Source organism: Sorex fumeus, unplaced genomic scaffold, assembly GCF_029834395.1.
Source record: "Sorex fumeus unplaced genomic scaffold, SorFum_2.1 ptg000034l, whole genome shotgun sequence".
In the NCBI taxonomy this organism is placed as follows: Eukaryota; Metazoa; Chordata; class Mammalia; order Eulipotyphla; family Soricidae; genus Sorex; species Sorex fumeus.
Window position 1 is genome coordinate 35669378 of NW_026606091.1, and position 13896 is coordinate 35683273.

Here is a 13896-nt window from a genome sequence, read left to right on the forward strand (position 1 = left end):
GCTCAGGACAGTGTCTGATATTCTCATAATTGCTCAATAAGTGGTAGCTGATACCATCATTGAGCAACTTGTTAACTTCTCTCACTTGAATTCTATCAAACTTCATTCAGTTATAATGCATGAAGCTCCTGAAATGTTTCCTATGTTGATACAAAGTGTTGCATTTAAAATAGGAAATGTCTTGTTATTCTCGTAGGAGATAAATATAAATCAGCCCTAGATTTTGATAATACATAATTAGAATAAAAAGGCTGTTTTTCAGTAGCTTGAAATTGTTATGTAAGCAATTTGAAGAATTGTGTCTGCAAGAATACTTGTCAGAAAAAAAATTAAAAAAATACTTGTCAGCCATTGATAAAATCTCAGGGATAATCTAGTGCAGAGATTTCAAAATTTATTTGACCTACCCCCCCCCCACCCTATTCAGTAAAAGAATATCACTCAGGGCCCCTCTGGAAATCTGCCTTCAGTAGACATACAAAGCACCCTACCGGAGTTGTACCCAAGGCTAAAAACTGCCCCACGGAATCATTCCAGAGTTCTCCAGAGCTGACACTGTTGGTGGATAGAAAAATATCTGAGTTTATATATATATATATAATATAATATTATGTATAATATATATATATATATATATATATATATATATATAGGAGCGGGTAGGGTGTTTCCCTTGCAAGCGGCCAACATGGCCTACCCAAGTTCAATTCCTCCGCCCTGTCGGAGAGCCCGGCAAGCTACTGAGAATATCTTGCCTGCACGGCAAACCCTGGCAATCCAGCCGTGAAGTATTTATTATGCCAAACAGTAATAATTGTCACAATGGAGATGTTACTGGGCCTGCTTGAGCAAACTGAACAACAACGGGAGGACAGTGACATAATATATATATATATATATATATATATATATATATATATTTATTTTCTTGAGCGGGCCCAGTAACGTCTCCACTATGAGGCTTAGTTATTACTGTGTTTGGCATATCGAATATATCATGGGTAGCTTTCCAGGCTTTGGCCATGCAGGCGAGATACTCTTGGTAGCTTGCTGGGCTCTCGGAGATGGGCGGAGGAATCGAACTCGGGTCGGCCATGTTGGCTGCATGCAAGGCAAACGCCCTACCCACTGTGCTATCGCTCCAGCCATATATATATATTCATACATATATTTATGGAATTTTGTTTTGTTTTGTCTTTTTTGCTTTTTGGGTCACACCCGTTGATGCTCAGGGCTAACTCCTGGCACTGCACTCAGGTATCACTCCTAGTGGTACTAGGGGGACCATATGAGATGCTGGGATTCCAACCTTGGTCGGCTGTGTACAAGGCAAACTCCCTACTTGCTGTGCTATCGCTCCAGCCCAAATTTGTGGAATTTTGTTTTAAAGAACTTGTGATATAAGAATAGCATATAACCTATTTTTAACGAAGTGGAAATTAGTTGTTATAAATAAGCTTTAAAAGTTCAGTGGGATATAATATGACTAGAACTCAGCTAAGGGTAACTTTGTTATGGCGTATTAATAAAAAGAAAATGTTCCGTGGGGGTCTGGAGAGATAATACAGGGGTTAAGGTGCAATGTTTGTGTCCAGCCTTGGTTTGAATCCATAGTACCACGTGGTTCCCTGAGCAGAGAGCCCAAAGTAAGCCCTGAGTTGGGAGTAGCCACCAGGGGATGTGAGCACCATGGGATGTGGGCCAGTCCCCTTACTTTTTCCTCCATGCCCAAGTTCAGTAGAAATTCAGAAGAAATTGTTTAGTGAGGAACTGAGAAAATTTATGGGAGAATGGGGAGATTTTAACTTAACCTTGAAAGGGATAATTAGAATTTGAATAGGGGTCAAAAGATATTTAAAGAGAATGAAAGAGCATGAGTAGAGGACTGGATGCAAACATGATAGACTGTATAGACAAATAATAAGGAATTCTTTTTTGTTTGTCTTTATTTTGTTTGTTTGGGGTCACACCAGGTAGTGCTCAGTGTTCCCTCTTGTGGTGCTCAGGTGATCATCAGTGCCAGGGTTCCTGCATACATAGCATGCTTCCCACTGCATTGAGCTCCAGGGATCCTTTTTTGACTGACAGTTGGGGGTATAAGAGGATTAGCTGGAAGGCAGACTAGAAAGATAAATGGAACCTTGGTATTGTGTAGTGTCCTGAAGGCATTATCATTGTGGGAAATTTAAACTGCATTTATAGGTAGTGAAGAATTATTAATATATTTGAAAAAGTTAAGGCTACAAAGTTAAACAGTTGAATGAATAACATCTGGTAAGAATCTTGTGTTTATCCTGTATGTCTGTCTGGTGGCAGAGGGATCAGTTAAGCAGGCATAAAAGGAATAGGCATCTGTTTGATTAGGAGGGCTAGAATGCCAGCTCAGATGGCTTGGGTGATGGATTGATTCTGATTATAGAACTAAAGATGTGGGGAGGGAAAATGTGTTTGAGGGAATGTAGCGGAGGTGATTCTTTTTATTTTTGAGTTTGACTTTGTGACTTCTCCAGATGATTTCTGAATTATTCCTGGAATATGGAGGAAATAATTATGAGAATAGGTTTTATTTGTTTGGGGCCTCATTCAGAGATGCTCAGGGCTTATTCCTGGCTCTGCATTCGGGGATAGCTTCTGTTGGTGCTTGGGGCACTATATGTAGTGTCAGGTTTCAAATCTGGGTCGGCTACATGTCTAAATGAGGATATTACCTTAAGTAAAACACCTGGCAGTGCTCAGGTTGTACTCCTGACTCTGTGCTCAAGGATCTCTCCTGGTGGCCTCTGGTGCTGGGGATGGAACGTAGGTTGGATGCATACAGAACAGGCTCTTTACCCAGTGTTCTATTTCTCTGGTCCTGAAAGCTTGAGTTTCTTCATAATGCTGCCTGTTACAGTAGCAGTTAATATACCTCTGCCATGATTTATTATCATGCTTTTTATCCAGGTTTTTTCCCCCAGGTGCAATTTATTTATACCAATATGTATAAATGATAGCTTTTCAGTTGGACAAATGGACATCCTCCATATATATCAAAGCTTATCACAAACAATATTCCCATCTATCCAGGAAGTTGTTTTGTTTTACAGGGCATTTCAAAGCAAGCATTTTGCCCAAAGGTGGTATATAACCTGAAATTTAACAATCTAACCACTATTTCTTTTTATTGCCTAGATATTCTCACATCATTCTTAGGTTCATATCATCTCAACTCATCCCATCTTTGGCCTCATTTGCTCACTACACTGTCACTGTGTCCTGCTGCCTGGAGTACAGAGATAATGGACTATTGAGAGTGATGTACCTATTATTTGGTGACCGTTGTTTAAATATTTTAATGCAGTTCTTTTGATAGGACTTAAATGTGGTCTTTAATAAATCAGCCACATCAAAGAGTAAGATGTGAATTGGGTTTAAGGAAGTTTGAGAATATGGAGCATGAAGCTCGGTAGCAAGGCATGAAGAGGGAGGTTGAAAGTGTGTAGATGGATGGTCCAGACCCTAAATGAGGAAGTTCATTGGGAGGTGAGACTAGAATTCTGATCTGGAGGTAACAGTGATCAATCCAGCAGAGGAAAGGGGAAGGAGAAGGAAAACTGATGGTAAGTGATGTGATCTCGGTACTTTACTGAGATGAAAGGAGTGTTTTCTAAGAAATAGCTGAAGAATTGGATGTTTATGTTAGAAAAAAGATTTTACTGGGCAGTGTGGAAGGTAGAGAAGAGAGGGTAGAGTTTGCGTGGAGAATAATGGTGCTTAGAAATGGTGTTTTGTTTTTGAGTTCAAACCCTGCTATGTTCAGGGGCTCCTCCAGAGTTAAGGACTCAGGGTTTGTTCATGGAGATACTCAGAGGACCACACTGAGATGCTGGGAATTGAGCTGAGACCTCCTGTGGGCAAAACATGTGTTCTAGTCTCTGAGGAGACTGGGATTAGGGAAGACAGATGGATATGGATATATGTGCTATTGATACAGTTTGGGGTGCAGGGTAGATTAGAGGAAGCAAGAAATTGATACTTTCAACTATAGAGATATGTAGAAATAATGAGTCTTTGGGGGCCTGAGAGATAGTATAGGTTAAGGTATTGCCTTGCATTTGGCTGACCTGGGCTCAATCCTTGACTCCCCATATGGTCCCAGAAGCTCTGTCAGAAATGATCCCTGAGCATAGAGCCAGGAATAAGTCCTGACCTTCGCTGGTGTGGCCCCCAAACAAAACAAAACAAAGCAAAACAACACAACAACAACAACATAAAGAAATGTGCCCAAGAGCTACTGATGCAGTAGTGATGTAATTATTGTGACCTCACAGAGGATCCTCCAGCTGCAGGACTGGTTTGGTAATACAACCCCTGCTTTGAGTTCCACACCGGAGAATCAGGACAGAGAGACAGATGCCTTTGCAGATAGACCACGTGGTTATGGCCCTGGGTTAGGACCATAATCTCTTTTGTCTCTGAAGACCCTGCTGCTGCTGGTGCATTTGTTTCTGAGTGCTGCTTGTGGGGGAAGGGGCCTCTGGGTGACCAGCGCTACTTACACCACACACACACCAACATTGTTGAGAGCCGCTGCAGCTGCTGTGCCTGGCGCCTGTCACCACTTGTCTGTGGACCTTGTTTACACAGGACTATGCTCTGCCCAGTTTTGCTCTTAGGGGCTATGTCTCTTCTATGGTTTCTGAAACTGAACTTTCTTCTAGCTTCCTTAAAAGCTTTTTCTTTTCTCTTCCTTCCTTCCTTCCTTCCTTCCTTCCTTCCTTCCTTCCTTCCTTCCTTCCTTATCTTTCCTTTTTTGAGGTTATTTAATTTATAGGATTGTACAGTTTTAGGATTTATACAGAAATTCACTTGGCCTAAAGAGCAGGTGCTTGGACTTTGCATTTTGCTGTCTTTCTATTGCATTTGCCCGGTCACATAGTGAAATTATAGTACAGCGGGCCACAGTTATGAAGTGAAGGGAGTGGAATCTATCACCTGTGATGACTGATCATTAACTGCTGTGCTGCTGAATTCATTATGCATGCTATTATGGCGATTGGCAATACCTTTGTTTTTTATTTTCGTTGTGAAGAGCTAGCTGTGTTTGAAGTTCTCACTGCGGGGTATTCTCATTCAGCAAATGAACAATCTGAAATTGGAAATTTGTGACTCATGTAGAATGGCAGAAGAAGGACTAGGAGTTTTTTGTTTGTTTGGTTTTTAGGAAAACTGCACCTGCTTGAGGACTATTCAGGACTAGGGCTTGTTCCCAGTGGTGCTGTGGGGAACATTCTGTGCCAAGAATTGTACCTGAGCCTCTTGCTTTTAAGACATGCTTGCAGCCCACCGGGCTCTCTCTCTAGCCCAGGACTAGAATTTTTTGCTGTAACCCCTCGTGTTCTTTTTCAGGTATCATGGCTATTCTCAGAATTCTGTTCTACATCTCTCCTTTCATTGCTTTATATTCTTCAGAATATTTTACCTGCTCTTCAGTTATTGCCTTGGTGATCCTTCATATTTCTTCTCTAGTGTTGATTTTTCTCTAAGCACATGTTTCACATATTTAGTTGCTATGGGAGACAGTTGTATTTTTTTAAGTTCCTTATGACTTGATTATGATTACAGAATAGCATTTTTAATTTGAAACCATAGCGCTGGAAAAGTATTATGTCCTAAGTATTAGGATTTATACCGAAATTAACACAAACGTCTAGATTCTTGGGTAGTTCATTATTTATGTTAGAGGCTGATTATGTGTGTGTGTGTGTGTGTATTTTATTGTATCACCATGAGATACACTTACAAAGCTTTCATGTTTGAGTTTCAGTCATACAATGATTGAACATACAACCCTCCACCAGTTCACATTCCCCACCACCAGTATCCCCGGTATACCCCCCCTTTCCCACCCTCCCCCTGCCTCCATGGCAGACATGATTCCCCATAATCTCTCTCCACTTTTGTGCGTTATGGTTTGCAATACAGAAATACAGACCCTGAGAGGTTATCAGGTTTGGTCCTTTAGCTACTTTCTGCACACATCTCCCATCCCGACCGATTCCTCCAGCCATCTTTTTTTTTTTTTTTTTTTTTACACCTTTGCACCACCATTTTTTCTCCTTTTTTTTATTAGTGAAAAACCATGAGGTACAGTTATAGGCTTACAAATTTTGTGCTTGGGTTTCAGTTATACAATGATCAAGTCCCCATACCTCCACCAGTGCCCGTCATCCATCCCCATGGGTCCCAGCATCCCCCCCACCCTCATCCCCCCCCCCCCCCGTCCCATCCTGCCTCTGTGGCAGGGTATTCCCCCTTGTTCTCTCTCTCTTCTTTTGGGTACTGTGTTTTGCAAGAGAGGCTTTGAGTGGCAATCATGTTTGGTCTATCGACTACTTTTAGCATGCTTCTCCCACCCTGGGAGGGCCCTCACAACACCCTTCATTTGGTACTCTCTTCTCTATCTGAGCTTCCTTTTCACCTAGCAGCCATCTTTTTCTTAGCGATCCCTTCTCTATTCCAGCTGCCTTCTCCCCTTTGCTCATGAGGCAGGCTTCCAGCTATGGAGCAATCTGTCTGTCCCGTGTATCTACTGTTCTTAGGAGTCAGCCTCATGTTATGTTGTTTTATACTCCACAAATGAGTGCAGTCCTTCTTTGTCTGTCTCTCTTTCTGACTCATTTCACTTAGCATGATACTCTCCATGTCTATCCATTTATAAGCAAAGTTCATGACCTCATCTCTCCTGACAGCTGCATAGTATTCCATTGTGTAGATGTATCAAAGTTTCTTTAACCAGTCATCTGTTCTAGGGCACTTACCATCTGATAAGGGATTAATATCCAGGATATACAAGACACTAGTAGAATTGTACAAGAAAATACCTCCTACCCCATCAAAAAATGGGGAGAAGAAATGAACAGAAGTTTCCTCAAAAAAAAAAAATACAAATGGCCATAAGGCACATGAAAAAATGCTCCACATCACTAGCCATCAGGGAGATTCAAATCAAAACAACAATGAGATATCATCTCACACCACAGAGACTGGCACACATTCAAAAGAACAAAAGCAACCAGTGCTGCATGGATGTGGGGAAAAAGGGACATTCTTTCACTGTTGGTGGGAATGCCCACTAGTACAGCCTTTCTGGAAAATAATATGGACAGTCCTTCAAAAACTAGAAATTGAGCTTCCATATGATCCCGCAATACCACTTTTGGGAATATATCCCGAGGATGCAAAAAAGCACAGTAGAAATCACAACTGTACCTATATGCATTGCAGCACTGTTCACAATAGCCAAAATCTGGAGACTAAATTTCTTTTGCCATGGCAGAACTGGGACTTCTCACCAGGCTGTGGGGCAGATAAGAGCCCTCCCCACCCTAAGGGAACTAGCCCCAGTAGCCGACCTCTACTGCCCAACCAACACCACGCACTAGGCTGCTTTCCAGACCGTGCAACACATTATAAGACACTTCCTACCCATTTAAGCCTCTCGGAGAGCCCGGTAAGCTACCCAGAGTATCCCACCTGCACGGGCAGAGCCTGGCAAGTTCTCTGTGGTATATTCGATACGCCAAATACAGTAACGACAGTAGGTCTCATTCCCCTGACCCCGAAAGAGCCTCTAATCATTGGGAAAAGACGAGTAAGAAGAGGCTGCTAAAATCTCAGGGTGGGAGGAATAGAGATGTTACCGGCACCCACTCGAGTAATTTAAGATCAACGGGATGACAGTGATACAGTGATGGCAGAACGATAGTTCAGGAGCTGGAGGAGATCTTATAGGGCATTATAGGATAGGCTATGTTTTCTTTTATACTTTATTTAGTGCACTGAGCACACTCAATTGTGCTCAGGCTTATTTCTGGCTCTGTGCTCAGATCACTCCTGGAGGTACTAGAGACCATGTATAGAGCTGGGGATTGGAACTGGGCTTGGGTGCATGTGGTGTGTGAAGGTGTAAATGTGAGTGTTTGAAAGAGAGTAAAAGGGTCAGGGAGACGGAGGAAAGACAGGGACGACAGAGAGGAGAGAGGAGGATGCAAGAGAATTAGTAGGACTGAATTTGAAGACTGGCTTAGCATATTTCCCCCATGTTTTCATCTTTCCTGACCCTTTCTATTTTCTTTGATTTTCTTAGTGTCATTACTCATTACAATTCTGGTGAATTTATTTATTTTTTTTAAGCTTTTGGGTCACACCTAGAGGTGCTAGGGGCTCCTCCAGGCTGTGGTGCTGGGTAAGAGCCCTTCCCACCCTAACTTTGACCTCCCACTTTCTTTGCATACACTTAGCTTGCTGAGCTATCTCTCTGGCCCCTACAGTTTTTATTCTATGTTATTTGCAAATTTAAAACAATAACATAAGAAAAATTATGTGAAGAGGAAAAGAGTCATTTTCATAAAAAAATTAATATTCGGAGGGCTGGAGTGATAGCACAGCAGTATGGCAATTGTCTTGCACATGGTGACCCAGGTTTGATCCCCAGCATCCCATATGGTCCCCGGAGCACAGCCAGGAGTATTTCCTGTGTGCAGAATCAGGAATAACCCATGAGCATTGCTGGGTGTGACCCCAAAAAGAAAAAAGGAAATCAAAATTTCATGATAGTTTTCTTCCTTTAAATAAGTCTTTCCTGTTAAAATTTCAGAATTCCTGGCCAATGAGAGACTCAAAGGCCTAGAGTACAGGCTTTGCATCTGGAGGCTGAGTTCAGTTCCCAGTATTGCACAGTCCCCTGAGCACTGCCTGGAGGAGATCTCAAAAACAAAAACAAAAACAAAAAACCCACACAAAATTTCAGACTTTCTTAACTTGTTCTTTTTTTGGGTGATATCCGATGAAGCTCAGGGCTTACTTCTGGCTCTTCACTCAGAAATCACTTCTGGTGTTGCTGGGGGGACCATATGGAATGCCCGGGATTGAACCTGAGTCAGCTGCATGCAAGGCAAACACTCTACCCTTTGTACAGATCTAGCCCCTCTTTTTTTTCCTTTTTGGGTCACACCCAGCGATGCACAGGGGTTACTTCTGGTTCATGCACTCAGGAATTATTCCTAGCGGCGCTCTGGGGACCATATGGGATGCTGGGAATTGAATCCGGGTCGGGTCATGTGCAAGCAATACCCTACCCACTGTGCTATCACTCCAGCCCCGGGTCTAGCCCCTCTTTAGCTTGCTCTTTACTAGTATTCTTTCACCCTGATTTCGTTGCCCCCATGAAGATGAATAGAATAACACACACAGACACACACACAGGCACACACACACGCACAAACAGTGGCTCTTTTTCATAGAGATGAGCTTTTTTTCTACACACACAGTAGCCCTTTTTCTTAGAGATGAACTTTCTTCTAAGAATAACACTTCTTTAGCAAAAGTATTTTGTTTCCTTTAGCAGTTTTTTTTTTAAAAGAAAGTAAATCAGTGGTAGCTCATAGTGACCACACATCATGCAAATCTTTTTAAATGTTTTGAACCTAAGCATTCTATCTACCTACATAAATGGCATTTGAGACTTTGGTTTTTATTCATCCTATATCCAACGCTTTTTCTTTCCAATTTACCCAGTAAGGGGTGAATTATTTGCTATCTCAGAACTTTTGAAAAGTTCATATTTTTCATATTTCTTTTTACTGCTTCCTGATCTGGTTTTGTGTTCTTTTAAGATGCTAGTGATCAAGGAGAGGATGTTTATATGGGAAACCATATGCCTTGCCCAGAAAACCTTAATGGTTACTGCATCCATGGAAAATGTGAATTCATCTATTCTACTCAAAAGGCTTCTTGTAGGTAAGTTGAGATCAGAGGTGAGAAATTTTTTTCCTTTAGTGGCTACAGTTAAAGGTTAAAATATGATTTAAAAAGTCATGTTTATTTTTGGCTAATTTAAAGAAATTGTCATTGGGAAAAATGGGGTGGGTAATACACAAAAACATTGATTTTAATATCTTAAAATTATGGGCTGAGCATTCAATTTGTTACATTTTTAAATTAAGAATAAATGTGACATTCTAACACTCTTTTGGTTATGAAATAATCTTTGTCACCCAGTGGTTGAAAGATTATAGACCATGTAATGCAAATAAAATATATAGGACTATAAATTTCAAAAGACCTACATCTTTGGATATAGTAGCTGGTGTGAGGTAAAGATGGAAAGGAAGTAATACTTCAGTGCTTTTTCCAGAGAGGTGCAGTGACATGTTTGAAGTTAGCAGCAAGTTAAAGGTGGAGTTAGAACCTAGCTCAAGCTCAGATTTCCTGGTACCCAACCCAAAGATCTTAGTGCATTTTGCTGTTTCATTTCTGTCTGTTTACTTTGGCTGCAGCCCACAGCTCATCCTCTACCTCATGTTGCCTAAATTGACCCTAATCTTTCCACAGACAAGCGGGGAGTGGGAGGGGGGATGTCTTTCATTCTTGCTTCCTGCAGTTTGGCCAGAATCCTTTTCATTTCTTTGTCAAAACAAATAGGAATATTACACTTTCTTGCATTCTGTTGAACTTGAAGCCCAAAATTTTTCCCTTCAAGATGTGAAGAAATATTGGAAGTGATATTCCTTGATCTCTCTACGCACCATATTTTTGTTGTTGTAGGGGCCACCAGAATCACGTATAGTGATGGTAGGGAGGGGGTTGTCCCTGAGGAGTATGGGGTTATTATATCTGGGGCCTCAACACATGCAAGGCATGTCCGTTCTCACTTGAGATACATCCTTGGTTCAAACTTGTTCTTTTTTTTTCGAACAGGATTCAAGGTCGTCCTTGTTTTCTGAAAGGGTAGGCTACTGTTCCCTCCTTTGATGTGCATTTGCAAGTGTAGTACAAAAAAAGAATAGGCTAGGTTTTGTTTGTTTTTGCAGACATACCTGGTGGTGCTTGGTGGCTACTCCCAGTTCAGTGCTAAGAGAACCTTGCAGTGCTGAGAATTGAACCCAGGGATCAGGAAGCATGAGCACATGACATGCTGAACTAGCTCCCTGCCCAGGAACACACAATCATACCATGGGTTTCCTATATTAGTTCCACAGTATGTGTCTTGGACGGAGATTCAGTTTGTCCTCTTAGGATGCTAAGTGTATCTTCTATGTGCCTGTGTGAGAGACAATGACGAGAGAGGCTGATGTCATGATAATGCAGTAGTGCCAGGTCACTTTGTTGTATTTTACCAGTGGGCAGTAGGAGGTTGCATGGTATATTAAAGTAGTATTAAAGGCTCTCAAATTCGATAATCAGACAGACCAAATATTGAAGGTCCTCTGAAAGTTACTTAAAATAGCTAAGCCTCCTTTTCTTCATTTCTCAAAGTATAATAGTAGTACCTATCTCCTAATGTTGTTAAAATTATATGATACTTATGTCAAGTGCTTAGTACAACACCTGGTACATATACGGTATGTATTTTTTAATAAATAGTTGCTGACATTGTTAGGCAGTAAACACCATTAGGTTACGGACTGTGTTTTATTAACCTCTATCTGCTGTAGGACCCTTCCAGTAGTTAAGTATTTTGCTACACTTTCGTTATTTGAGCCCTGTGTCATCTCTAGAACAAAGGTGTGTCTTTTCCTCTTTCTGTGTGTATGCTGGGGGAACCTCCCAAACAGTGCTCAGGATGGGTTCTGGTGGCTCCGTGGGTAATACTCTACTTGGCTGGATGGTGCAGTGTTTGTACCTGGTGATGTGGTGCTAGAGCTGGGGTGGGGGTGGGGGGGTGGGGGGGTGCATGGAATCATGGAATCAATCCTGTACTAGGGATTGAACTTGGGACCTTAGCATGTAAGACTTGTGTTCCGGTCCTTTGAATGTCCTCCCTAGTCCTTAGAAATTTTTAAATTTTTATTTATTTATTTTTTAATAAAAAATGTGTGTGTGTGTTTGTTTTTGCCTTTTGGGTTACATCCAGCAATGCTCAGGGGTTACTCCTGGCTCTGCACTCAGGAATCACTCCTGGTGGGATGCCGGGAATTGAACCCAGGTCAGCTGTATGCAAGGCAAATGCCCTACACATTGAATTATCTATTCTCCCCCCCAATTAAAAAGAATATATGTGTGTATGTGTGTGTGCGTATATATATATATAAATATAGATAGATAGATATAGATATTGCTTTTGGGGTCCACCTGGAGATGCTCAGGGGTTCCTCCTGGCTCTGCTCAGGGATTATTTCTGGTGGTGCTCAGGGGACCATATGGGGATCAAACCTGGGTTGGCCACATGCCAGGCAAACGCCTTACCCACTGTACTATTGCTCTAACCCACTTTTTTAAAATATTAAAGTAATACTTTTCTGCACACTCAGAACTCCTAAAGAGTGGATTTTTTAAAAAAAAAATTTTGGTAGTAGTATGCCCTACAAAAACCAGACCACTACATCCATTCATTTTCATTGGAGACTGACCTGTTTGGTAGCAGTAATAGGCAGGAGTGAACTCCTGTTAGTCATCGTCCTATGATTAGATTGGCCTTCTAGCATTAGCCTAACCTCTAGCCCTTTGTGTTTATTCTACCTGGCACTGGGATCTCAAATTTAATCATGGCATAGGATCTAGGGATCTTGCTTTCTAAAAAATCCACACTATCTTCTGGAGGACACTGATAAATAATAATCACTTAAAATATTATGAAAAGTACACTTATACAGGCGTGAGTTGATTTGAAACTTAAGGCACTGTAGCACTGTTGTCCCGTTGTTCATTGATTTGCTCGAGCGGGCACCATTTACATCTCCATTGTGAGACTTGTGGTTACTGTTTTTGACATATTGAATACATCACGGGTAGCTTGCCAGGCTCTGCTGTGGAGGCGGGATACTTTCAGTAGCTTTCTGGGCTCTCCAAGAGGGGCAGAGGAATTGAACCTGGGTGGGCCGCGTGCAAGGCAACACTTTACCTGCTGTGCTATCGCTCCAGCTCAGAACTTAAGACATTTTATTTATTTATTTTTCCCCTGTGCTGTGCTGTCCTTGCCGGGGCCCCTTGGAGGGGAGCGGGTTGAGTTTCCCTCCCTGCCCCGACCAGGGCTCTGGCAGCCGAAGACCTCCAGAACCAGCCACCACCATGCTGAGACCACTCTTCACACACATGAAGGTACCGGCAGAGGAACAAAGGCATGTGGATCCCGGGGCTGAGATCTCCAAGTCTGCTCGGATCGGGACTGAGCATCCTCCACCCAGAATCTCCAAATTACAGTAGGCGGGGGTCACACCCACCAACTGGCCCCCTGGCGCCATGTAATCCCATCAACGGCCAAGACCCAGAGACTATAAAACCCAGCTCCCGGAAGCGCACGTGGCTGCATTTGCAGCCGCGTGACATCTTATTATCTCATTCTTACCTTGGACAAAATGGCAGGCTACCGAATGTAACTGCCCACACAGCAGAGTCTGGCAAACTCCCGTGGTATACCCAATATGCCAAATACCAGTAACAATGATGGGTCTCATTCTCCTAACCCGGGAAGAGCCTTTAATATGGCACTTTTAAAAAAAAATCTCAGGGCTAGGATGAAGGAGACATTACTGAGGCCTGCTCGAGGCAATCAACAAACAACAGGATGGTCGTGATTTTTCCCATTTTTGTTTTGTTTTTGTTTTGGGACCAGACTTGGAGGAGCTGGGACTAATCCTGGCTCTGGACTTAATACTGGGACTTAATCCAGGGATCACTCCTGGCGGGTGTGGGGGTGGGGTGGGGGTGGGGCTCTGGAGACCACATGGGAATCAAATATGGGTCAGCTATGTGCAAGACAAGAGCCCTTCTTACTGTGCTATCGCTCCAGCCTGAAGACAAGACATTTTAACCTGAAGGAATGGTGGGAACACTGGTTGGAGGGGGAACATTGACACCCTCCTGGGAACTGGTCTTTCATCCACTTTAATTAATTGCTTAGTATTTTAGGGTTTG

The 13896-nt window shown here is 42.3% G+C and overlaps 1 protein-coding gene across 1 annotated transcript in view; it reads left to right on the forward strand.

Moving 5' to 3' along the window:
- The window catches only part of TMEFF1 (transmembrane protein with EGF like and two follistatin like domains 1), a 99289-nt gene that overhangs the window by 71768 nt on the left and 13625 nt on the right, over nt 1-13896 (forward strand). The window contains exon 8 of the mRNA XM_056117367.1: nt 9657-9780. Within this exon, the coding sequence (XP_055973342.1) occupies nt 9657-9780 (124 nt within the window). The remainder of the gene's footprint in view (nt 1-9656; nt 9781-13896) is intronic.